This window comes from Erithacus rubecula (assembly GCF_903797595.1).
Source record: "Erithacus rubecula genome assembly, chromosome: 5".
Lineage (NCBI taxonomy): Eukaryota > Metazoa > Chordata > Aves > Passeriformes > Muscicapidae > Erithacus > Erithacus rubecula.
Window position 1 is genome coordinate 62589287 of NC_136687.1, and position 24281 is coordinate 62613567.

Sequence of the window (24281 nt, forward strand, 5' to 3'; positions counted from 1 at the left end):
CGCCCCGCCCCGCCGAGCGCGAGACCCCGCCCCTCCGCCGCTCGCGCCCCAGCGGCGCGCTCTGGCGCCCCCTGGCGGCCCGCGTGAGGCGGGCGCGGGCGGGGCCCGGCGCTGCGGGGCCATGGCGGCCGCGGGCTCCGCTCCGGAGGCGCGTCCCGAAGGGCAGGAGCCCCTGCTGGGGTCCGCTGGGGCCGCGGCGGATGAGGACGAGGAGGAGGAGAGCAGGTAGGGGCTGGTTCCGCCGTGAGGCGGCGCCAGGAGCCGCCCGTGGGTGCCGGGTCCTTGGCCGCCCCTCACGGGGAGCCCGAGCCTGGCTGAGGGCGCTGCCCGGCCGAGAGTCCGGCCCGAGCCGCTCCGGAGCTCCGATCCCGTGTCCCGGACCGCCCCGGGCCCGGCTGCTTCCCTCTGTAGGAAAACACAAACCCACTGGCTTGGGAAGTTCCTAAAAAACGCCGGACAGCATTAATGTGGGGCAGAAGTCTGGGGGTTTAATAGCAGCCTTCATGTGTGGGCAGGTGTTCGTCGCTTGAGGTTTTTTCCCCCCTTGTGACAGCAAAACAAGTGTCTTGAACTTAAAATTGCAGATATGCCTAAGTCTAGGTCCAATTTACATAAACAGCGTTTATAAACTATGTTTAGGCATCTATGTATCTATAGCTTGAGTCTACATCATCCGAATAGTGAAATTACCTTGTAACTTAGTAACTTCTATTTGAATTTATTGTCAGTGCTTCCAATTTACAGCAGTGTCTTTTACACATAACTTCTATGTTGCATATTGTTATTTTCTCATCATAAGAACAGACTGGCTGTAGTTTTCTGTCAAATCAAGAGTTGTTCAGATTTGTGGTTCTCTTAAGGTTACAGCTGTGAGGAAATGTCTGGGGTTTTATGGTTTAACACCCGCTTTTTAAAGCTTTTATATTGTGATGCCCCAAAGAGTTTGCAGAATTGAAGACCTGCCTAGATGAAGATCTCCCCTTGTGACATTTGGTGTGTGATAGCATTTCTGTTGTTTTGTTTGATTTATCAGTCTAGTAGTTTTCCAGAGAAAAAAAGAATTCTTTATAGTCTTTGCTGAGCGGAAATCCACTCCTGCTTAAGAAGTTACACAATTGTATTGAGTGATTGGTGAAAAAATGTTTACAGTGTCATGTGGGAGCAACCAGAAGAGGATCTGATAATGGTTTCTTTCTTTCTCTTGCTTTTTGTTTTAAAATTAGGGATGTTGTGGAAACACAGGAACATTATAAGAGCAGGTGGCGATCCATCTGGATCATGTACCTGACAATGTTTCTCAGTAGTGTAGGTGAGTAAATACATGTGGAATTCCATGTTACTTGTTTAATTAATATACTTTGGTTTGAAAATGACAGGGCATTCTAAATTCCAATAATTCCAACTGCAGAGCTTCTTTAATGCTACTGTTCTAACCTCTAAGAAGGTGCATTGTTTGATTCTTCAAAAGACAATAAATATATGAATCTAGCAAATCAAACAGAAAGTTACATCTACTGAGATAAGTAATAAAACTGGTTTTGCACAAAATGTTGTATTGCATAATGTGGGTTATGACTCCCTAATAGTTTGGTAGTGGCAAGGTAATGGCATTGCTCAGAACTTGGCAAAGAAAGGTTTGCACTTATATCATCCAGAGTGAAACTTCTAGTGAATGAAAACAGAAATAATGTGGAGTTCTTAAGTGGTAAGATCTTTGTGGGGATGTATACAGTTTATTTCAAAATATGTATCAAAACTTGTTTTCTCCTACTGGACTTTGCATCTCCCTTGCAGCACAAGTTGAAATTTTATACCTAAATAACTTCCCCCAGAAGCAAGAATGCTGTTGATTTTCTGTGGACCTAGAAATTATCTTGAAGTTGATAGGATACTTCAGTACATTTTTTTATTTTTTAATTTTTTTATGAATTAAAATCTCTTTGACTAATTAATACAGTTATATCAGTATATCAAAAAATTCTTTTTACTTTGGGGACCTTGTTGTCTTTGAATTGTGAGGACAACACAGGAGGTTTTTTGTTTAGTGTGTATGCACCTATAAAATGATCTTCTGGAAATAGTTCCTCCTGATAGGAGGATTTACTACTCCTTAAAAAAACCCCAGGGAATGCACAGGTTTATGCTATAATACATTTCAAAGCAGAAGAATGAACTTGTAATAACTGTTTCAGGAAAGAAAATTACTGATAAAAGTGGCAAATAAAATAACTTCAGTTTTTATTGTGTTGCAGGTTTCTCAATTGTAATTATGTCTGTGTGGCCGTATCTCCAAAAGGTTTGTAAATATGTTTTTTTTAAATAATCAAGAATAAAAAACTCCTGCTCAGAAAGTGGGTAATGCAAAACCTGTCATTTTATTTAGGAAGAGAAAAAGTAGAGGGATATGTGTGGCTTTAAGATGCTTTAATTATGCCACTCCCTTAGACATCTTTTATTATTTCTTGCAAAATCTGTCAGGTTTTTTTTCTGAATTGATAAAAGTACATCATAATCCAGAAATGTTTGTTTGTCCAATATCATGATTTCTTGGACAGCTAATCAATAGAAATCTTATTATTAAAACACAGCAGACAAGACTTGCCTGTGTTTAAAAAAAATAATAAAAGAGGAAACTGGAGGTAGAAGTTGCTCTGTGAATGTCACATTGTTGCACGTAGATCTTGATATTCCTAGCAGGGGATTGCCATTGTTCCTGTATAGTGATTTTAGTTTCTTTGGAGGTTTTTCACCTCTTAGTTGTGATCTTGGAAGCAGCACAAAAGTTTCTAAAACTTCAGTTTAATCTGTGCTAGGATTTTATTGCCCCTGGAACTGTAGAAGGCAGTTTCAAATGCAAATTTGAAGAATATAACCTGGGCAGGGACCTAGAGGTGCCATTGAAAGTGAGGCTGATGCTGAGCTCTTGCAGAAGACAAGAAAATGCATTACCAGCCTTGTAAATCAGGACAGATTCAGGCATGTGCAGAGACAATGGAAGTGACTCCTTGCTCTTGGCATGGAAAGTGCTTGCCATGCTGCTGGAGTTCTGTCTCTAGCCCACGACATCAACAGTGCTACAAAAACCTCTGGAGTTTCCTGCAAATGAGCCATTCCTAGGCTTGGAAATAAAGCAGATTGTTTTGGTTTGGTGCATTGCTGGAGAGAGTGAACTGAGATTTATTACCCCAGATAAAGTATTACAGTACAGAGTCCTTGGTGTCCCAGGTGCTGATTCAAAAAGGGTGTTGCTTGCAATATAAACCACTCCAGTGCTTTACCCACTGACTCATGTGTTCCTGCAGATTGATCCAACAGCGGATGCAAGTTTCTTGGGCTGGATTATAGCTTCATACAGCATTGGCCAAATGGTTGCCTCTCCCCTCTTTGGCTTGTGGTCCAACTACAGGCCCAGGAGAGAACCTCTGGTCATTTCCACTGCAATTTCAGTAGCTGCTAATTGTCTCTATGCCTACGTCCACGTGCCCCATTCCCACAACAAGTACTACATGCTGGCTGCCCGTGCTCTCGTGGGGTTTGGAGCAGGTAAACACAGCAGGATTTACATTGCTGGAAATTATTACATTCTGTGTCTTGTGTAAGATGGTTAACGTTATGTTTTAATACCAGATTTACCATTATGTGAATGATAACTTAATATTTAACAAAGCAATGGGTTGGCCCTGTAGTGGTTTGTAACAAAATTGTGTAATTTTGCTGTTGTGAAAAATACTGGAGGGAGTGCTGGCTTTTTCTATCTTGCAAAATAAGAAACAAACCCCTAAAATAAATGTCAGTCAACAGTTTAACAATATTAACTCGATATTTACATGAACACTTGGTTTTTTGAACACTTTTTTTGAAGGAAATGTGGCTGTAGTTCGATCGTATATTGCGGGTGCCACTTCTCTGACAGAAAGAACGAGTGCCATGGCCAATACCAGTGCCTGCCAAGCAGTTGGCTTCATATTGGGGCCAGGTAAAGCAAAATCTTCTTTCCTCACTTCTCTTATTAGGCTGAAATAATTGGAAGTAGAAATCCTCAGCAGCTGTATGCAGGGGATTTTAAGACATAGTTTGTCAATGATACCAAAATTGAATAAATGGGGTCCACTCATCTATACTTCTGTAAGCCAATATAAATGAAATATTCTTGTCCAACTACTCTGCACAGATTTAAAATTTTATTTAACACTCCTCTCTGCATATTTTTTTCTCTAGTTTGCTCTTAGCATGAGTGATAATCCAGTCCCAGGACCAAGGTTTTCCATATAGGAGCAAGAGAAAAAAAAGAGTAAATCATCTGTCTGCCAAGAAAATAAATAATTGGTGCACTCAGAATTCAGTTCTAAAAGTGTAATGAAGCTGTTTATACTGTTTATTTTATGTAATCAAGAACTTTCCTGGCTAGCTGAGATCCCACTGGTATCCATTTTGTTTATCTGGAGTAGGATTCTCAAAATGTAAAAGGTTTGACAGGTATAATACTTAAATTTTACTTAGCAACTAGAACAACTTTTCTTATGTGTTCTAATGTTTTCATAATTATTCTCAAGATTTTCACAGTACATTGATGTTTTTAAGTTTTTCAGACATGTTTTACACTTATTGGAGAAGAAGGAGTAACGTGGAAATTCCTTTGTCTTCAGCTGAACATGTACACAACACCAGTTTTATTTGGAGCTCTTTTAGGAGTTATTAATATTATTCTCATCTTTGCCATATTCAGGTAATCAAGTACAAAAAAACCTCATAAATACCCTACCTCAGTTTTGTGGGTGATGTGTAGCAAATAATATGCTGCTCAGCAGGAGGAATAATAAACCTGAAATCTGGAGTGCTAAAACTATAAATTGTTATTTATTTTTTCAGTGTTTCTTCTTCAATACCTGTGTTTTTCTGATGCCCATAAATGAATCTTGGTGATGTTATGGTTAGAATGTAAACTAATTTAAACAGTTAAAGGTATTAGACTATTAGGCTTGATATAATTTTAGTGTTGGTAGTTGCTGCCCATGTTTTTTCTCTAAGGAGAAATAAGGTTGGCTTGTAGGGATCTCACTGTTTGTGTCTTTCCTTTAAGATTCTCAGGGGGGATTTTTAATCATGATCCCATTTATGCAGATGCATATAGATATATGATATTCTCCCAGTAGAATTGAATAGGTTGGTGTTCAGTGCAGTCAGGTGTCATCTTTGTAGATGATGTTTAATGGAGCTGCAAATAATTATCATACAGATGATACCATTTACAATTATTTTAATAGAAACTTGACTCAATAATGGATCAAATAAATATGTGTATTAATGAAAAATTTCTAAATTTCTAGGGAGCATCGAGTGGATGACATGGGACGACTGTACAAAAGTATCAATTCTGATGGAGAAGGTCCAGTGAATTTCTTGAAAATTTATTCCATGTTATAATTTTGAAGGAATCTCTTATTGAATAGAAGCATTTAGAAGTATTCTGAAGTCAGATGCACTGGGAAGTTGGTGTGAAAATAGGCTACATCTCTCCCTAGCTGGTCCAGAAATTGCTTCATTTGTCATGTTGTGTTATAGTACTGTCCAGTAACAAAGAAGGAAAAAAAAATTGTATGGATCCTTCCACATTTTCACCCTGAGAATTCTGCTGTGTAATTTGACCTTTGAAGAGAATGTTTTGGTTTCCACTGTTCAGATATTTCAAGACGTTTGCTTGTTTTGCTATCACTCAGGACTCATTGGGAAAATAGACCATGTAACTAGCTTGATAATAATTTTCCCTAATTGTCCACAGAACTGAGATTTCAAAAACTCCATTTTGATGTAAAAACTTTATTCTTTGACTGCCCAAGTAGAACTGCTTATCTGCCCACCAACTTGCATGCTAAATACTTAGAAAACTAAAGGAATCATTACTGTTATAATTTGTGATGGTATAAGAAAAAGCTCAGTGTGCAGTTCAGGTAATTCTTCTGTGTTGCTGCAGGAAGTGATGTTCTGGATCAGAACGCAGAAGGAAGCATTGACCACGTTGCTGTGGTAGCACTCAACATTCTCTTCTTTGTCATCCTGTTTGTGTTTGCTGTCTTTGAAACGTAAGTTTGTCTATTTTCTCTCAAAATATTCAGACAGTAGAGTAATTAGACTGGGGGTGCATGTAGAGGCTTTTCTGTTCCATTCATCTTCCTAACTTCCAAAGTCCAAAACCATAGGCAATCAAGTTGATGTGTACTGATACAGAGTAATGAATTAAAGATCAGTAATAACTGAAGATATGTACAGTTTGTGACATAGAAAACACTATTGTAAAAGCTTTTGAATGGAGGCAAACCCATATCCTCAACTTTTTAAGTATTCAAAAAAAAAAAAAGCTAACTTGGGCTGCCTAAAATCTTCAAAGAAAACATGTTTCCTATTAAGTGTCTTGTTCTATATTTTTTGGTTTAGTTTTGTGTGATTTCTTAGTATGATTCTGATTATCTTCAAAAGCTTCAGTGCATCTCTTATTTCAGTAATGATTAAAACAATTGTTTGATAGGTTAATACAGTTGTATTCTGAAATACACTGTTTTGCATGCTGTATATTTTTAGGTTAAAGAGTTTTGTTACTTACTCCCAAATTTTCTGTAAGAAAAAATGTAAAACATATCATTATCTCAGGATAAAGTGTACTTCATTTTTTTAACTTAGAAAATACTTTGAGGATATAAGATTTATTTTGCAAGTTTTTTGAGTTCTTTTAATGTAGTTAAAATTTGTTTTACTATATGGCTCTGTCGTAAGTTGCACTATTTTTAGAAAACTGAGGTTTTAGAGACTGGTTGGTTGCAAAGACTTAAACAGCATCAAAAGTTTATTATTTTTGTTCTCACAGGATCTGATTGTTTTCTGTCTCTATTATCCTGGCCTGGCTTTCACTCCATCTTCTTTTCATGAACCATCTGAAATTAATGATTAATGCTTCAGAGTGTGGCTGGTGTAGTGCACTGATATTTGGGGTGATAAGTGTATGGACACTAATGTATGGAAGGAGCTTTTTATGATTACTATATTTTTGTTCTGTCATTTCAGTATAGCTACTCCACTGACGATGGATATGTATTCCTGGACCAGAAAAGAAGCTGTTTTTTATAATGGGATAATCCTTAGTGTGATTGGTATTGAATCAGTTATTGTTTTCATGGTGGTTAAAACACTATCAAAAAAGTAAGTTTTAGGGATTTTGTTACTTATGTTGGCTAAATGTGAAAAGCTTTACAGCAAGGCAAAATCTCTTACTCAAGTCTTTTCCTTGATAAAGAGTATGCAGTTTACTATGACAATTAAATACTTCCAATTTTGACACAGCCTTGATGTTGTGATAGTTCTTTATTCTGTTAACCCTCTTATTTGAGTATCTTCTACTCTTGAATCACAAGAAAAGCTGGTTTTAAGTTACTGTGATTTTGTAAATTTTCTTGCCGGTGTTTTGGTCAGGTATCATTTCCACAAACTAATGGGCTATGTTATTAGCAGCTACATAAATTTGACATGAATTAAATGATACATTTAATTGCAATTTCATTGTTTGGTAGGACTGGTGAGCGTGCCATACTCCATGCAGGCTTACTGATTGTCTTGGTTGGATTCTTTATCTTACTGCCTTGGGGAAAGAAACTACCAAATATCCAGTGGCAAGGTACAGTTCAAGTCTTAACAGACCACCTTTGTAGTGTTCTTTTATTGCATTTTTCTTTTTAATGATATGAATAACTTCCTTTTACAGAAATAAAGAACAACACCATTCCCAGAACAGCCCCCAGTGAAATGTTAGCACCTTTCTGGAGCTTGCCAGAGCTGCAGCTGCCATCCAACCACACAGCAGAACCCGTGGGCTGCCCTGTCACACAGTCCTGGTGCCTGAACACTCCCATGATCTACCTGGCCCAGTACCTCAGCTCTGATGTGCTCATAGGGTTGGGCTATCCTGTTTGTAATGTCATGTCCTACACTTTATACTCAAAAGTCCTAGGACCAAAACCTCAGGTAAGCACCATCCCTAAATGGTTTATTTCATTTGCTCCATAAGACTTGCACTTTCTTTATTAGAATGAGGGGTCTATAGTTAAAATTCCTTTTGTCATCAGAAGAATAATAGTGTGTTTTAAGCAAGGCAGAACTTTGCAGGAGCTCCAATCTTGTTTAAAATCCAAGGCAAGTTTCTAGGGGAATTAGAAAGCAAGGCTTGTGCTATTTAGGCAAATATAACAATGTGAAATTTCATGACTGTTCCGACAGTCCTTTTTGTAGCTACCAATTACATATTCAGAATACCAGTATGGAATAATGTCCCTTACTAAGTTTACTATATAAAGACTACAAATGCTAGTAGACCCCCAGTACAGGCATTTTTTAGTAGTGAAACATTATAGCAAACTTACATTATTGCTTAACAAAAAATTGTATTCCCCTTTTGCCCACTTTTTTCACGTTATATTTTGGTGAAAGAGACTTAATGCTCTGAGCCAGAATGGATTTTGTAAGATAGCAGTAGAGTACCTATGAGTGGAGCTTTGGAATTAAAGCTTGGAGAGGCTGAGCAGTACTCTTGGAAACAAAGTAATCAGTGTCTTAATGAGTTTAGAAAGATAAGTGGTTGTTTAAATACTTCTAAATTTTCTAGTTAGGCTAATGGGTTGGAGTTAATGGCAAGCTGAACAATGCCTGTATCACTTACATAAGCTTTTGATCTGCTGTAGGGTGTCTACATGGGATGGTTAACAGCCTCTGGAAGTGGAGCACGGATCCTTGGGCCTGTTTTTGTGAGCCAAATCTACACTCACCTGGGGCCACGCTGGGCATTCAGCTTGATCTGTGGAGTGGTTGTAGTCTCTCTCTTACTCTTGGAGATAGTATACAAAAGACTAATTGCATTTTCTGTCAGATATGGGAGGATGCAGGAAGAGAATTGTTAAATACCTATTTAAAAAAAACCCCAAACAGTAAAACCATGCAGAAGTAATAATTAGTTTATTACTGCTTTTGAATGAGGAGTACCTAACCACTGACCTTGTTGGCTGTGTGCTAACAACTGTACACCTATACTTACAGATTGACAGAACACCTAACTGGTTACCCCTGCTGCAGTTGGCTTTTGTGTTCTGCTTTTCTAGCAGCAGAGGAAGGAATGTGATGGGTTAGAGTGATACAATGGCACATTTGAAGTGTGTACAGTTTATATGATGTACATGTGCACTGAGTGCAGCTGTGAAGGTCACAGGTTACTTGCCTCCTTTCCAGAAAGAAGTAAAAGAAATATTATCTTGATTCTGTGAATCAGGATTAGAAACTCTTTTGTAAGTAGATTAGTTAAGCTGCATGCACTTTGTATAGAGACACCACTACTTGAGCAAAGTTCCTGATGTTGGATTTGTTGGCTTGTAAGCACTGGTTAATACAGACCATCTGGTTCTGGAGCCTGGTACATCTCCTCCAGGATTCCAAATGACAAGTGAGAGAAGCAGAGAGGAAGGTAGGTGCCCTTCATACAGGTAGTTGGTGTGGGATTTGGGTTTTTCAATTGAACAAGAGCCATTGAAAATCAGTGTCAGCAGCTGTTACTTGAACTATGGTGAACCAAATGTGCAATTTTTCCTCTACTGTTTTGCTGAATGCCTTTTTGTAGGAAGAAGGATAACCTGCAGCATTGAAATATGCACTGCTTTTCTTAACTACAAGAAAACAAGTCTTAAGCACAACAGTTTGAACTTTTGTGCTTGGTGAAAATGAATGCACTGTTCTGAGCAGTGGTGGTTAATTAAGTGAAAGGAGAAAACTGGCTTGTGGGTATTCACTGTAATCTGCAGACTTCTATTTTTTCTGATATTAGGGTACAAGAAACAGAAATTGATACTGTTTTAGTCATTCAGATTTTATTTTCAAAAGTGAGACTCTAATTTTCCTTCATAATGGGGTCTAAGCTCATCTGTACAGGTTTGTTTAGCTGTTTTAATGCTACTGGGAAAAAAAAACCTCTGGAGTAACTCCAGTATGAGTTGTGGCTGCTCTACCATTTTAATTTAATAAATGTAATTCCTATGTACTCAATTGTTCAAACACTAAGATACTACTGAATTAAAAGATGATTTTTTTCAATACTGACTGACTGAAGGGGATATGGAAGTTTTATTCTCATGGGCTTTCCTGCTACATAATCACAAAATGTTGTGAAAAAGGACTTCACTTACATAAGCTAATTCATAGTAAGAGGTACTTGTATATCATTCTTGATGTTCCTAGTGCTAAATTCTTTATTTGCAAGCTACTTCCTTGATTTGGACATGACAAAGCAACCAAAATTCTGTCTTTTAAACAGTAGCTGAACAAGGAGAACTGGCTTGAATCTCAGCTGAGCTGTGCTTGCATACAGCCAGCAGCAGCTCCTCTGAAACTCTTCATCCTCCCCCCTCCAACACTGTTTTGGATCCCACTCTAAGATCTTTTCCTGACTGATAAGGAAGTCATTGAGCATTTAAGTACAGACACAAGCACCATCAGGAGTGTTAGCACCCTTAAAGCCAAATGCTTGGGAGAAAAGCTACTGCTAATGCTACTTCAGTTGCTGTAAGTATTACTCAGTGTGTAAAACAAGGTAAAACCACCTCAAGTTATTAACTCTTCTCCTTTAACCATTACTTGACCATAAAACAAATAAATAGATCCAGACAATTACCACTGCATTTATTTTTTTTTTTATAATATGCCTGTGCAGGGAAGTTTTAAGCTGCTGCTACAAAAAAATAAAAACAGAGTTATAAAACATATACATATTTACATATATTACTTGTAAGACATAAAAATATAAGTTATTTACAAATACAAGTACTTGAACAGCACAGATGCATTTTCCTTGACTGTTGGCACTGAGTAAGCAGTGGAGTAAGATTATTTCCAGAGACTTAATGCAGTCAAGAACTAAGTTCCTCAAAGTTTGGCTTGAGCGAGTTTATCCATCCCTTTAATGAAAAGTATGTTTTGTATGATACATCACACACAATTTGCTACACATAAAGAAAGTAACTCTCCCCTTCCTAACTTTTTACCAGATTTTGGAAGAATCTCTGCATAAGCTGAGTAAGATCAGTCACTTACTGGGAAGTCAGTGAGTGAGTTTATTAAGCTCTTGTGCTGTGACACCCAGTTTCCTTTAATCAGTGAGGACCAGCTGGATTGGTAAACATTACAAGAATAGAAGACAGACAGTGCAGCTTCTCTTTGATGTATTCTGGCAACTTATCATCTTCTCCATACCTAGAGTGGCAAAGCAGCATAGGAAAACAGATGCTGAAATAATTTGTTTTATTTCATGACAATATAGTTATTTCAAAACACTACTTTCCTCCACCTCCCTGTTTTTAATACTATGCATGAATAGTGGCTGTACTCTGGAGACCAAGGAGATGCATTCCCAGCTTGTTTTATTAATTTCTTATCCAGAGCTCAGTCAGCTATGGCTGCTTGTCTTTATTAAATAAGCTTACATAAGCTAACCAACCATCAAGTGATGGCAATGCTAAGGTTTAAAATTGACAAACCAAAATCAATAGCAGCTATGAAGTTACCTGATGTACAACAGCCTTGCACTGAGTTACCTGGATGTTTTTATGGCAGGAACAGACTCACCTGCTTGTCTGGCCATCTGGAGAAGTGTAAGTGATGGAAGAGACACCTGCTTGAGCTATCAGCTGGGATCCATCATTGAACTGAACCCATACTGCTCCACTGGTCAGCTGATGAGAGAAGTTATATTGTGGTTTGAGCATATGAAATACAAAATTACAAACCTAGAACTTTTCTAATAATGGAAGCTGAAAGCTTTTCAGAATTGCTGAAGAGACTTAGGTATTTTGGTCAGTCTTTTAAAGATAAAGATTGTATACATATCACTTCAGAGAAAGTAGTCTCATGCTGATTTGCTCAGGTTTCAGATGCTTTAGTTATCCTTGTCAGTGTCAGATAAAGAATTACCTTTAGCTTAACCACTCCTAAAGAAATTTTATGAAGGGCCAAACACTAAAAAGGGGCCCATTTGTGAGAGTTCACAGCTATACACAATTTGAAGTTTACATACATCAAGAGAACTTTTTCTGTTAGGACAAGTTTACTTAATTTGCATTGTTAAGAACAATGTTTTAAACCTAAAGATTATCCAGCAGAAAAGCAGAGGGAAAATGGCTTTGCAAGGAAACAGCTTTTCCTGTTGTAGAGGAAGATGCATTTCTCTTGTATAGATCTGGTATATTTCTATTAAAAACTCTGTCATGACACCTTTGCATCTATATTAGTGACCAAAGAAGTTAAAAAGTTTCAGTGTCTTACTAGAGTCAAACTTAAATTACAAAAGACACTGAAATAGGCAATTACCACAGTAAATTGTGATAAACTGAGATACTGAACTATTATTTTGGCTTCTTCTACTTATGTAGCTCACCATGGTTTTTATCTAATATATTTATTTAAAAGTATCTTTCTGCATACAAATTTTGACTTAAACTGTAGTGGATGATGAACCGAATGATTCCTCACAAATCAAGTTTAAAGTTAATGTTAATGACTTACAAAAATATATCTCAAATTAGTAGGAAAAAAAGAATAAACACATGCCTCCTTCATTAATTTCTCACCTGAGAAGCCCAACCAACATTTTTTACAAAAACAGATTTGACAAGTTGGGCTGAATTTGGACTGCATTCCGTTTGATGAACAGAGGAACACGTCTTTTCCACAGTGTTAGTCAGAAGCATAGGCTTTTCACAGGACACCACCTAAAACCCAGAGATGCACAGAATTAACAGCCTTGGCATTAATCCTCCTGATGAGCTGTAGTGGTCAATTGCCACCTGTTCATGTATACAGACAGGTTTAGCCTCTATGCTTCATTTAACAGCATTACAGTATAAAAATCCCACAGGGATACAACTTTCTGTTGTCAGTTCAGTCAGGTGGAAATGGTCAAATTCTATACTAGGGACATAAACTACACAATCAAACAGATGCAGATCCAACAAATGTAGATTGATGTATATTCAATGAAGCTCACAATATAAACTTGGCATGCCAAGACCCCAGTACAATTCAGTCAGCTGAGGAAGTTTTAGAAGGAACCAAAACTTGGTGGGCCTTTTAAACAACCCAGATGAAAGTGCTCACAAAGCCTTATTGACTACACATGTATCTTCACTTACCCTTTCTTTATATACACACTAACACTTGATTACTTCAGAACAACAACATTAAGTTCCAACACCATTTGTGACACCATTTGTTATACAGCACTGAGAGCACAGAAGAACTCTCAAACTGAAATCTCTGCTGTTTAACACGAGGAAGTAATTCTTCAATTACTTCCCAGGAGGCATTTGTGGTAAAGTTTTGGAGTGTTCTGATTTTTCAGATGCTCTTAAATCCAGATATCAAAAGTTAGTTGAAATCCAAGTTAGCATTTCTAGTTAGTGTGCTAACAAATAGCTAATAAAAGCCTATGCCCATACATTAAATCAAGTAAAACAGCAATATGGGAGACTGGTCTCCATGGTACATCCTTGTGTACTTACAGGAACACAGTTTGGAGTCTGAACTTGAGTAGAACTGGCAGCTTTATTTCTGTCCAATGCCACAACTTCTTTTGAATAGTTTGTCTTGTCCAACAGTGGAGGTGCTACAGCCTGTGGTGATTCAGTATTACCAGGTTTTCTGGAAAAATAATGAGAAAAATGGGGAAAAGGTCCATCCAAAAGGGATTAAAGAAACAAGTGAGGAGACATAGCTCTTCCTTAATTTTACCATGGACCATCCAAAGCACCTGATGGCAGGAGTCTTCTGCAGAACTGTTTTTCAGTTCAAATACGTAAGTATTCAATAAATAGTCAATAAATACATAAATATTCAAATGCATCAGTATTTTGAACCTAAAGATATTACCTTCCAACAATTATTGGAAAAAATGGAGCACCTCCACTCCATTTCTCTTCTTCCAAAATAGCAGATTCCAGTGCAAGGCATGTGCGATGTCCCTGAAATGAGGAGTTTATTAACATTTAAAATTGAGAATTGTAGAACTGTTTCATACACATGTAGCGTGGAAACTGAACCCACACAAGGAAATTTCAAAGATACTGAATTTTTAAAGTTGTATAAAGCAGTTTCATCTGTTGTGTTTAATCTTTTCACCAGACAGGCAAAACTGCTTTACACACTAGTCTGTCTTCCTTGTGAGGGATTGCAACCATTAAGTCTACTCTGATACTTGCTCTTCAACAAAAACACCATTGTCCCTCCTTAACAGTGTAATGGAAAACATGGAAAGCATCACAGGAAGCACATTTGTGAAAGGAAAACTGAATTTTCAGGAAGTTGCTTTGCACTGGAAAAGGTCCATGTAAAATAGCTTACCTCATTTGCATGATCCATGTAAGCCTGGATTTCCTTCTTCAACCCTGCTTCGCTTTCTCCTTTCAAAGTGAAGGATTTCCCTGATTTTTCAATCATACGAGTTATTCCAGCTGTCTTATGGATCTTTGTTCCTGCAAGAAAATGGGAACACTTTCAGTGTGAGCTGTATAAAATAACAGTCAACCATGGAATGCTTGGAGCAAGAACATGCCTCTTACTAAACTGGTTAACAATCAAAGGTAGATGTAAAGAAGAGCTCATGAATAAAACCATAGTATAATTTCAATAATACTTTTGCAACATGTACTTCCTGAAGAAGATATCAGTAAGGAATTAAAGAATCAACTAATCTACAAGTGCTAGAATAAAGGCAGAGTGTCCAAAAAACAGCTTATAGTGCACTATTTTCTTCAAACCAGAGTGGTAGTTGTTTAGTGTTAGGCAGTATTTTAGTGCAGCCCTAAAATAATGATATAACTGCAAAAATGAATACATACCATCATAAAAACAAATTTCAACATCTGCAGGGGGTGAATTTTCCATCAACATGCACTTGGCATATCTTGTATAAAATGTCACTTTAGGGGTTTTTGTTCTCACCAACTGCACAAACTTAGCTGCATACTGGTATTTTTTCCAGTACTTTTCTAAAAAAGAAAATTTTTTTAAAAATTAGAATTTAGCAGATTAAACACTGTGCACCAGCTTGAAGGGAAGTAATTTCAATTATGTATTTGGTAGCTTAAGGTTGTGAGTAATATTTAAGTACTTGACAGGTATGTTTAAAGAAACTGACTTATTTCCAACAATAACTCCCAATATGAATGAGGAAAAGATTACAACAGCTTTAATTTTTGTACACTACATTGTAAAGGGGAGACTCCTTACAGCTCCTATATAAAAGGAATCAAAACCTGTGGGTTACACTTCCTTGTGAAGTTTCAAAACATTTTCCAGTTAAACTGTAGTTTGAATCTAATTCTGAAAGGAGATTTACTTCAGAGTTATCTGAAAAGTAATAGATAAAAGCTATAAAGTTGCAAGATTCACTTAAAATATCACATTAATCATCAAAATTTTAAAATACATTTCAGGTTACCTGGTAAGTTATCAAAATTATATGTGCAGATGCCTTCAGGAGGAGCAGGAGGTCTGTCATCAAGAAGGAAACCTCTTCCTTCATTTGGATGATAAACTGCAATCTACAAAAAGGGAACAAAAATTGTGTGTAGTTGCAACTTACTACAGTACTCTGCACTTTTAACAGGTATGGAATTAACTCACATTTTAATTAATTACTATGATTTACCGTGAGAGCTCTATTCCTCTAAGTAATTATTTAACAGAAGCACTTTTTCACAAATACTTCACACCTATTCCAGAAGTCAAGTCCAATTTTTCTCTGAAATAATTGCTTGCTCCCTATATTTATATGGCTTTGTAATGAAGTGGCAAAGTTTACACTTGTGCATATATCAACAGTGGATTTCAAAAGAAATAATAATTTAAAAAGAAAAAAAAAAACCCAGCTCTGAATGAACTATAGGCATTTTATACAACAGTTAAGAAATCAAAAAATATATTCACCACATTTCCATCACAAGATATTCTGAGAACTTCTTTCACAAGTTCCTGTGAGCGGTGTTCTTTCAGAAACTCCATACACACTTCCCCAGTATCTAGAATGCTCACCTAAAATATATAAAGTTAAACAAAAAGACCTTTACTTTCTGCAAAAGATAAGGCACCACTTCTTTTTCCACAACTGTTTTTTTTTTTCTGCACTTCAAGCTGATAAATGCTTCTTATGGTAACTTCTGTTATTAATGCTAATTTTTTTCAAACAGAGCACTGCAAGATGACTGAAGGGTATCAGCCTGGTAACTTAGGATGAGGCTTCTTAAGTGACAAGCCAAACACAGACAGGTCTGCCCTATTATGCTTCTAAGTATTCTCTATACAAAAACTAAGATGCATTTTATTAATATGATTTTATATTAAATTACTCTCAATTAAGTTTCCTAAAAACACATGTTTCTATTCTACCAAGGAATTTTTCACAGACAGTCACACTATATTAAGCACTTCAGTTGTTCTCATTTTTAGAACTGATACTTACCACTGCATTTTTGGTTTTTTGCCTGATGGGTTTCAGCCTGTGAGCAGTGAGAGGTGACACAACACTTCGCAGTGTGGGTTTCTGGTGTGCTGATGGTTCTTGGCCCCAGGTTTGGTTTTGTTCCGGAGCTGACCAAAGGCCACATGTAGGAGATGGTTGGATTTTCTCATTTTTGCAGAGAACTCCAAGGATGCATGTCTTTGGGTTTCTCTGGTTTAAAGAATGTGGACAGTCACCAGATGCATCCTGATTCCTTATATCTTTTAAGGTGTTCCATGCATTTCTTGGTGCATCCTGCTGCAGATCCAGATGGTACCTAAAACCTCCATGTGCATTGCTCTTGCCAGTCAGGTCTGCAGGTGGTCTCAGAGGAACTGAAAGCATCACAAAGGGACATTGGAGAGTCAGAGTCACAGCCAGAAGGAAAAAATTCTAGTATAGCTTTAAAAGCTTTTCAAGGGATTGTCTTAAAAGGCTTAGTTAAGGGAAGAATGGGATTTCTTTAATCCTCAGTCCAAATCATCAGGCCTTTCAGTACCATCAATACCAGTGCTAGCAAAAATCCAGTGCTACTTAAAATAAACTGTTCCTGTATTTCAGTTATGATGGTCTTCAGTTTTTATACATCAAATAATTTTTAAGAATTTATAAACACAATACTAAGACTGCAAATAGATTCTTAGACAAGAATTAGTTTAATCTGTTGAAAAACAGCTTATTTATCATTCAGATAACCACTAGTAGCAAATTTCATGTAAGTTCCAGTTTATCTAACTAGTGTTTTACCATCTGCCAGAGGTTTTAGTACTCAAAATGTTAAATACATACTCCAAATCCCTTGTTTTATTTTTAAAATCCTTGTATTTATTTCTTTTAAACACCTGTTTTTATATTCAACCTTCCCTAATTTTGATATTTACGCCCTTGATCAACTTTCACCTCACCCACGTCACTATTGTACTCCTTCTGCCGTGTGGCTGAACAGTTGAGAAGAGAACAAAAATTACATATCATTATTCAGACCATATGTTCTCTGATTCCAATTCCCTGTAGACAGGGAGGGAAGGAGTCCAGTAATATCAATCAAAAAAAGCCAGAATGGGTTTATGGTTTATTCTTATGATTAAATTACACTATTTGCAAATGATGTAATATGATGCACAACAAAGAATACCTCCTTCCCTTCTGTGTCTTTGTCCTTTCCTCCACCCATCCTTCTGCAGCCTTATTATCTTTCTTATTCATTGAGGTCTCATCTTATCTAGTTGTATTTGCACAACTAAATTAACAGGGCTTTCAAGTCACCTGCTAATATTTTGTCGTATATTTAAACTGGCACATTTACACAACATGAGTAATTATGTCAGGGTCTAAAATTCTGGTTTCTTCTTTGTTTTTGTTTTGGTTTGGTTTTTTTTTTTTTTTTTGCTAAATCAGCAATAGAAAAGAACAAGCTTGTTTTAGGAAACTATATATTCAAATTCAATGTACAAAGAAATAAAAACAAATAGAAAATCCCACTGAAACTATTACAAGTCACTAACTTGAGTGCAAAAATACAGAAGTGATGAGTAACACACCATTTGTTTGCATGCTTCCAAGCCACTGCTGCATCGTCTCAGCCTGGGACTTCTGCTCTAACAAACCAACCTGGGGCTTCACTGGGCACAGATAATCAGAGCTACAAAATAAAAGTTACATACCTAATCAAGATTGCATCAAAGATACTTGCACAACAAAAGTTACAATGCTACAGCTGCAGAAACCACAACACTTAAAACATGGCATTATATAGCTCTAGGCAGCAAAGAACATGCTTCTATTTCCTGAGGTAAAGAATAGGAAAATAAAATAGTTTCCAAATGGAATGAGAAGTTATGATAATTCTGCCAGCAGTAACTGTTCTTACATCTAGCTCTTAGATGACAGTGAAGACAGTCATGACATGACAGTGTCAGAGAATACAGTGATGACATGACACACTTGACCCCCACCTATCTCACTCAGCATAACAAACATGCAGCTGACAGATCCCAATCCTACCACAAAAAATAATCTGAATTTATATAATATACAGTCAATCCCAAAAATTTTAAACATTTTTTTACCAGCTTTTTGGATGATGACATATGTGTAGCCACAGGTGAATTCAACATATAATCCACTACCCAATTGAAGGATAAAGAATATACACAAAACCAGTTACTGCAGAGTCACTGATCTGTTGTAAATCCATTCACACTGAGCTCCTGTGAGTTTTTTTATCTCCATAACCTTAACCTGTCTGCACTTTCTTGTAGTGATGATGAGTACTTCACCACTGGCAAAGGCTCACTTATCACCAAAACCACCCCAAAACCACAGAATACAAACCATCCAATTCAAGTCTTAGGATCTTGTATATGAGACTGCTGTGCAAGCTAGCTACAGGTGTAAGAGGTTTTCCTATAACCAACTGTGCAAAAAAGTTGTAAGCATTAAGTTACCCCATAATCACATTAATATTGTCTCATGTTTACATTCAGCGTGGCTTTATGAAATCATGGGGAACAAAAGTAAGCATTACTGTAATATTTGCATAAATTTTTGATTCATCAAACATTTCTCAAACTAGAAAGAATGCACATGCCCATTGAATTGCTTATGTCAAACACCTGAGGACAGTCAAGAAAAACTTCTTACTCCATTTACTTTTTTTTTTATAGGAAAAGTGCTTGTTTGTCTTCTTATTGAACTGATTAGAGAAAAGATAGGAAATTATGCCAGGTCCTAATGTAGAGAGAAATGAAGAAACTAAGACATGGAAGTCCTTATATTAAAACAGAAAATGATTCTTTTGATATTCTGCTCATGAAGTCTATAGAAAGAAGCCAGGATTTTCATAACAAAGGTACAAATAAGTGCAGAACTCAATTTCAGATAATTATCTATGACTGACACTTTCCTTTCTGGTACACCACCTTCATAATCTACTGCCTAATCTTTACTAAAATTTGTTTTATCCTCTCTAAGCATAAGAAAAAAACACCTCAAGAGATCAGCAAGTAAAAAAGATGTTGATAATTGCACTTTGAATGCCTTGTCCCCTCATCTGCCTCTTCTACAAAGAACAATTAGTAATGCTCTCTACTATAATTACTGTGGGGAAAGAAATAATCAACTTGCTGCAAGTGGAAAGAAGACAATAACAGAGCTCTAAATTTAATCTAAATAAAAAAGTGATTCTTACTGTGGTTGATCTTTTACAGGTGGGGATATCTGCTCTTCAAAAGAACCAGAAGTACTGGAAGTCTTCTCCTTAAATATTTCTCCTATATCAGTATAGCTGTTGGCAGGTGAAAAGTATTCTGTGTTTTCCCTTGTTCCTATTTTAGGCTTGGAAAGCACTTCCAAAGAGTGACATCGATCCATGATGCCGGAAATGCCTTGAGTCTGGCTGTGGGATGTGCCAGACCTGTCTGAGGAGTGGGCTCTTCGCAGGTAGCGGGAATGTGGCCTCTCCTCATCAGGCTGCATGGTTCTTCCCCTGCCACTTACACCAGCTTCCTTTCCCTGAATTCCCCACTGCCGCAAAGAACTGCTTCCATCTCCCGATGAATTATTACCGCAATTCTTGTTCGTAGGGAAAAAACTAATTTTATTTGGGAGTGGCTGTCCAACTAACAGCTTCTTCTTTTCCTTCAAGCTACCGCTGGTACTGATGCTGGAAGAGCCCGTGAAGGTTGTAGAGATGGTGGCATTTCCACTGTCCATGGAATCTTCTGAGGTTCCCAAGTCTCTGCTCCGTGCAGAGCTACCCCTGGACATAAAAGGATGATCCAGCACTGAGGAAAGACTCAAGCGATCTGCTGGGTTTTTGCGCAGTAACCTGTGAATGAGGTCCTGTGCCTCTCTCGACAAGAAGGCTGGCATTTCATAATCTGCCAGCACCACTTTATTCAGCGTGTTCCTGACCGTGTCCGTGTCAAAAGGCGGCTTTCCAATGAGAAGGGTATAGAACATACAGCCCAGAGACCACACGTCCGACTCCAGCCCGTGCGGGCTCCTCGTGGCTATCTCGGGAGAAATGTAATTGGGAGTTCCACACATGGTGTAATGCTTCTCATGAGGCATCTTCAGCTGAGTCGCCAAGCCAAAGTCAGCAATCTTGACGTTCATGTTACTGGTGAGTAAGATATTGGAGAGGGTGAGGTCCCGGTGCAATATTCCATGGGAATGGAGGTACAGCATACCCGTGATAATCTGGTGCAAGAAGTGTCGCGCTGTCAAAACAAAAGCAGGTGTTACAGTCTTATATCTGAAGTCATAGCTCGGAAAATAACTCAGCTGAGTTTTCCTGTCCTTTCCTTCCCAGTCTTGACCCACATTTCAACACAATTCTAAATACAAAGGTAAGCTCTACCTTCCAGCTGTCTCTGTCTTCTAAGATCACCATCTTTTTATACTCCAAATAGCACAGAAACAAATGCATATAGAAATGCAAGTGAATATATGCATAATAATAATTAACCTCTAGATTATAACTTACACAAGATTTTAAGGTATAGGAATTGTGATGACAGCTTTAAATACTCTTCCTCTAGAATTAAATATGTATTGAGTGAGCCAAAACATTAATGCAGAGGGTTCCACAAATCCAAAAAAACCTCACCTTCATCTTCTGAAAAGGGTTTCTTTCTGTTCTTTATGTATCTGCTCATTTCACCATTGTGACAGATCTCAAGTATCAAGTATACGTAGTTACTATCTTCAAAATAGTTATAAAGCTGTAACACAAGGAATAAACGAAATTCACAGACTATGCAGTAAGTCCCATGTACAGCCCTCTCTACAAACCCCACGGTTCTTACCTCGAGTATAGATGGATGCTTTAGCTGACAATGTATTTTCACCTCATTCTGAACCCTCTGTACCATTCCAACTTTGTGCATGGCTTTTTTGTCTATCTGTAAGTAGACCACAGTGTAACTTAGATGTTCTGTGCATATTTGCCTGACAATTTTTAAGTATAAGCAAGTTTTCACATAGTTCAACTTAATATACACATTTAATGAAGAAGTATAATAGATGATTGGAGGAACACCACAACTGAAAGCATTTAGGTGTTAACATTATCAATACTAGCACTTATTAAATTTTTTTCTGAAGTAGTTAAGCAAAGAAACCTAAATCTGATTTTGCTATGCAGATAGGCTAAATATAATCACCACTGAAAAGCATTTATATTAATTACCAAGTCTATTTGGTTGTGGTGCATCTTCCAGGATCGACTCACAATCTTTATATCCGTTATATACAAACATTCAACTTAAACCCCAACCTGCTGCAAATTCGCATTTGGTCTCTAAGGAGACGGATACTTCCTTGGCCGGTGCTTACCATTTTGATGGCCACTTCCAGGCCGGTTTTCAGGGATACTGCTCTGTAGACCCCTGCGAAGGAGCCCTTCCCCAGGAGGTTCCCCACCTTGAAATCCTGCAAGCCGAACAAACCAGCCTCGTTAGCCTGGGGCTTTGTCAGCCAGGCTTCGCAGCGCCTCTCCCGATGCGCACTCTCCTCCCACCAGCGGTGGGGAACCCACACGCCCCCGAGATGCGGGCAAACCCCGAGGTGGCCCGGGGGTACCTGGAGGGAGCTCTCCGGGGCCGGGCGGCGGGGCCCGGCGGGGCCGCACAGCCGCCCCCGCCGCATCCTGCAGCCAGTGCCGCACTGGCGCTGCCCGGGGCGGCGCGGCCGGGCCGCCTTCCCGCCGCCTCTCCCGCCGCGGCTCCCGGGACGCGGGATACACCCGCCCCAGCTGCCATGGCAGCGCCCGCGGAGCCGCCGCTCCCCACAAACACGTGGGGACGGGGCGAAGGCGCGGGAGGAATCGCGCTCGCACAAACACCCGCCGGGAGCGGGACGAGCCCGCGCCCGGCCCCGAAGCGCACCTCTATCCTGTCGCCGATGCAGGTCGCCATGGCGCCGGCCGCTCTCCCTCGGGTCCCGCTACCGGTCGTGCCGAGGGCCTGGGCCGCGGTTGCCCATTAGGGCGCCCCGGGCCGCCCGCCCCGGCGCAACCCCGCTCGCTCCCGGGCCCGGCGGCGGCCGCTCCGCGCCCCCCCCGCCGACATTTTGAAAAGTCGCGCCGTTACCCCCAGGCCCCGCCCCGCCCCGGGACGAGGCTGCGTCTGACGCAACCGCGCCACGCAGCGGCGCGCGCGGCGCGCGCCCGGGCAGCCGTTAGAGCGCGTGCGCTGTGAGGGACGCGCGGGGCGCCTCAGTGTGCCTCTGTCTCTCCGCCCTCGCAGTAAACAATTACTTACTAATATCTAACCTCAATTTCCCCCCTTTTCAAATTGTATCCACTTCTTCTTGTCTCATCACTACAGTTCCTGATGAAGAGTCCCTCTCCCATTTCCTTATTGGCTCCCTTCAGACACTGGAAGGTTACTCTGAGGTCTCCACTCAGTCTTCTCCAGGCTGAGCAGCCCCAAATGTCTCAGCCTGTCCTCGCAGGGCAGGTGCTCCAGTGCTCATCAGCCTCGTGATCCTCATTTGGACATGCTCCAACATTTCTGTGTCATTGTGTTGGGACACCAGAACTGTAAGCAGCACTCCAGGTCCCTCACCAGCAGTTTAATAAGGAATTTTGTAATATATTTGCTGGATATTCACTGTTTATAGTGGTCTGCAGTCTTCATACCCTGCTTTTAAAGTTAAATGTATTCATGTCATAATTGCAATAAGTACATCTTACAGAAAAAGGGATTTCCACCCACATATTTTATTTTAAAAGGCACTGGGCCAAAATTGGTGAGAACAAAACCCTCATGTCTTGATTATGGTGAAGCTTGGAGTAAAACTCATTAAAAGTTTTGGCTCTGGATACCTGGGATCCTAGACAACCTGAGACATTCATGGAGCTGCTGGGCTATGACAGCCTCAGCTTCTGGTTCCTTTAAAATAAGAGGAGCTTAGGAATATAGAATAAGATTTCTGTCAGTTTTAGCAGTAGAACAAATCACTAATTAAATGAATGTGGTTATTTCTCATCATCTTGGCTGAAAATAAATTTGAAGGGCCTACTTAGACCATGCAACTCCTCTGAAGCAATCATAAGACATCATTTTCCAAGGACAGAAACTGTAGTGGACTATTTTCTGCTCTAAACATAAGCAGCTGTAGTTCCATTTAAATTAGAGACATTGTATAGTTTTGTACAAAGGTATAATTTGATTCCTAGGTTAAGATTTAAATTTTTCAAAAAAAATTCCTTGACATTTGCAGCTCAACAGTGAACAGCCTTACACATATTGAATAGGAGGAAAAAACAATGATATTTTGTTTTGTGTTTTCCCCAGTGAAATTCACATTTGGTTTGGGTTATTTTGAGGTTTTCTTAATGCATGTTCAGTCTCAAAATGAGTTAATTGCTGCACATCTGTGTCACTACTCTTACAACCCTTGTGTGCCTGGTTTTACAGGAGCCTGAGGCTGAGCCTGTGTTTGAGAATTGAGTGGCCTGTGTTGAGCTTTGTGCTGCTGTGGCTGCAACAGGACTCAAGGCAGTTTCAGACTGGCAGGGGTATATTTGCAATGTGCCTGAAGTTTGGAGGCATATCAATAGTGTGTTCAAAGCTTAGCTTTGAAACTCTTTCCTTAAGCAAAAACCTGTGCTCAGCTTTAATTATTGAGCTCTTGTTCTCCTCCCTGACATTCTCTCCTACCAGGGAGACTGGACTGGTTTCCTTGAGAACTTTCCATG

General features: G+C 39.0%; 2 protein-coding genes across 3 annotated transcripts; one reads left to right on the top strand and one right to left on the bottom strand.

The window, feature by feature from the left end:
* The first annotated feature begins 69 nt into the window (after positions 1–69).
* Positions 70–10126, top strand: MFSD8 (major facilitator superfamily domain containing 8). Its single transcript, XM_079306232.1, has 12 exons — positions 70–225; positions 1224–1309; positions 2253–2296; positions 3303–3543; positions 3863–3976; positions 4582–4726; positions 5328–5386; positions 5972–6080; positions 7057–7191; positions 7560–7663; positions 7751–8010; positions 8724–10126. Exons 1-12 carry the CDS (start codon positions 122–124, stop codon positions 8937–8939), a joined length of 1617 nt encoding a protein of 538 aa, XP_079162358.1. The 5' UTR covers positions 70–121; the 3' UTR covers positions 8940–10126.
* A 557-nt stretch (positions 10127–10683) lies between these two features.
* Positions 10684–22634, bottom strand: PLK4 (polo like kinase 4). Of its 2 annotated transcripts, none has more exons than XM_079306231.1 (16): positions 22465–22634; positions 21914–22009; positions 21385–21480; positions 21186–21300; positions 19764–20796; positions 18115–18215; positions 16535–16908; positions 16003–16107; positions 15515–15617; positions 14913–15062; positions 14416–14546; positions 13945–14036; positions 13578–13716; positions 12648–12788; positions 11647–11753; positions 10684–11274 (listed from the first exon to the last, which is right to left on the bottom strand). In XM_079306231.1, exons 1-16 carry the CDS (start codon positions 22492–22494, stop codon positions 11175–11177), a joined length of 2913 nt encoding a protein of 970 aa, XP_079162357.1. In that variant the 5' UTR covers positions 22495–22634; the 3' UTR covers positions 10684–11174. The 2 variants fall into 2 exon arrangements, with proteins under 2 accessions (XP_079162357.1, XP_079162356.1); XM_079306230.1 differs by lacking the exon at positions 22465–22634 and adding an exon at positions 22160–22283.
* Between the last annotated feature and the right edge of the window lie 1647 nt (positions 22635–24281).

Excerpts from the sequence above, each read along its gene's own strand:
- MFSD8 (XM_079306232.1), top strand. The coding sequence starts at position 122 with ATGGCGGCCGCGGGCTCCGCTCCGGAGGCGCGTCCCGAAGGGCAGGAG. Across the intron at positions 1,310-2,252 it reads AATGTTTCTCAGTAGTGTAG|GTTTCTCAATTGTAATTATG; the intron begins GTGAGTAAATAC and ends ATTGTGTTGCAG. Across the intron at positions 8,011-8,723 it reads TCCTAGGACCAAAACCTCAG|GGTGTCTACATGGGATGGTT; the intron begins GTAAGCACCATC and ends GATCTGCTGTAG.
- PLK4 (XM_079306230.1), bottom strand. The coding sequence starts at position 22,225 with ATGCGGCGGGGGCGGCTGTGCGGCCCCGCCGGGCCCCGCCGCCCGGCC. Across the intron at positions 18,216-19,763 it reads CCTGTAAAAGATCAACCACA|CTCTGATTATCTGTGCCCAG; the intron begins GTAAGAATCACT and ends TTTATTTTGTAG. Across the intron at positions 14,547-14,912 it reads TGAAATTTGTTTTTATGATG|GAACAAAGATCCATAAGACA; the intron begins GTATGTATTCAT and ends ATTTTCTTGCAG.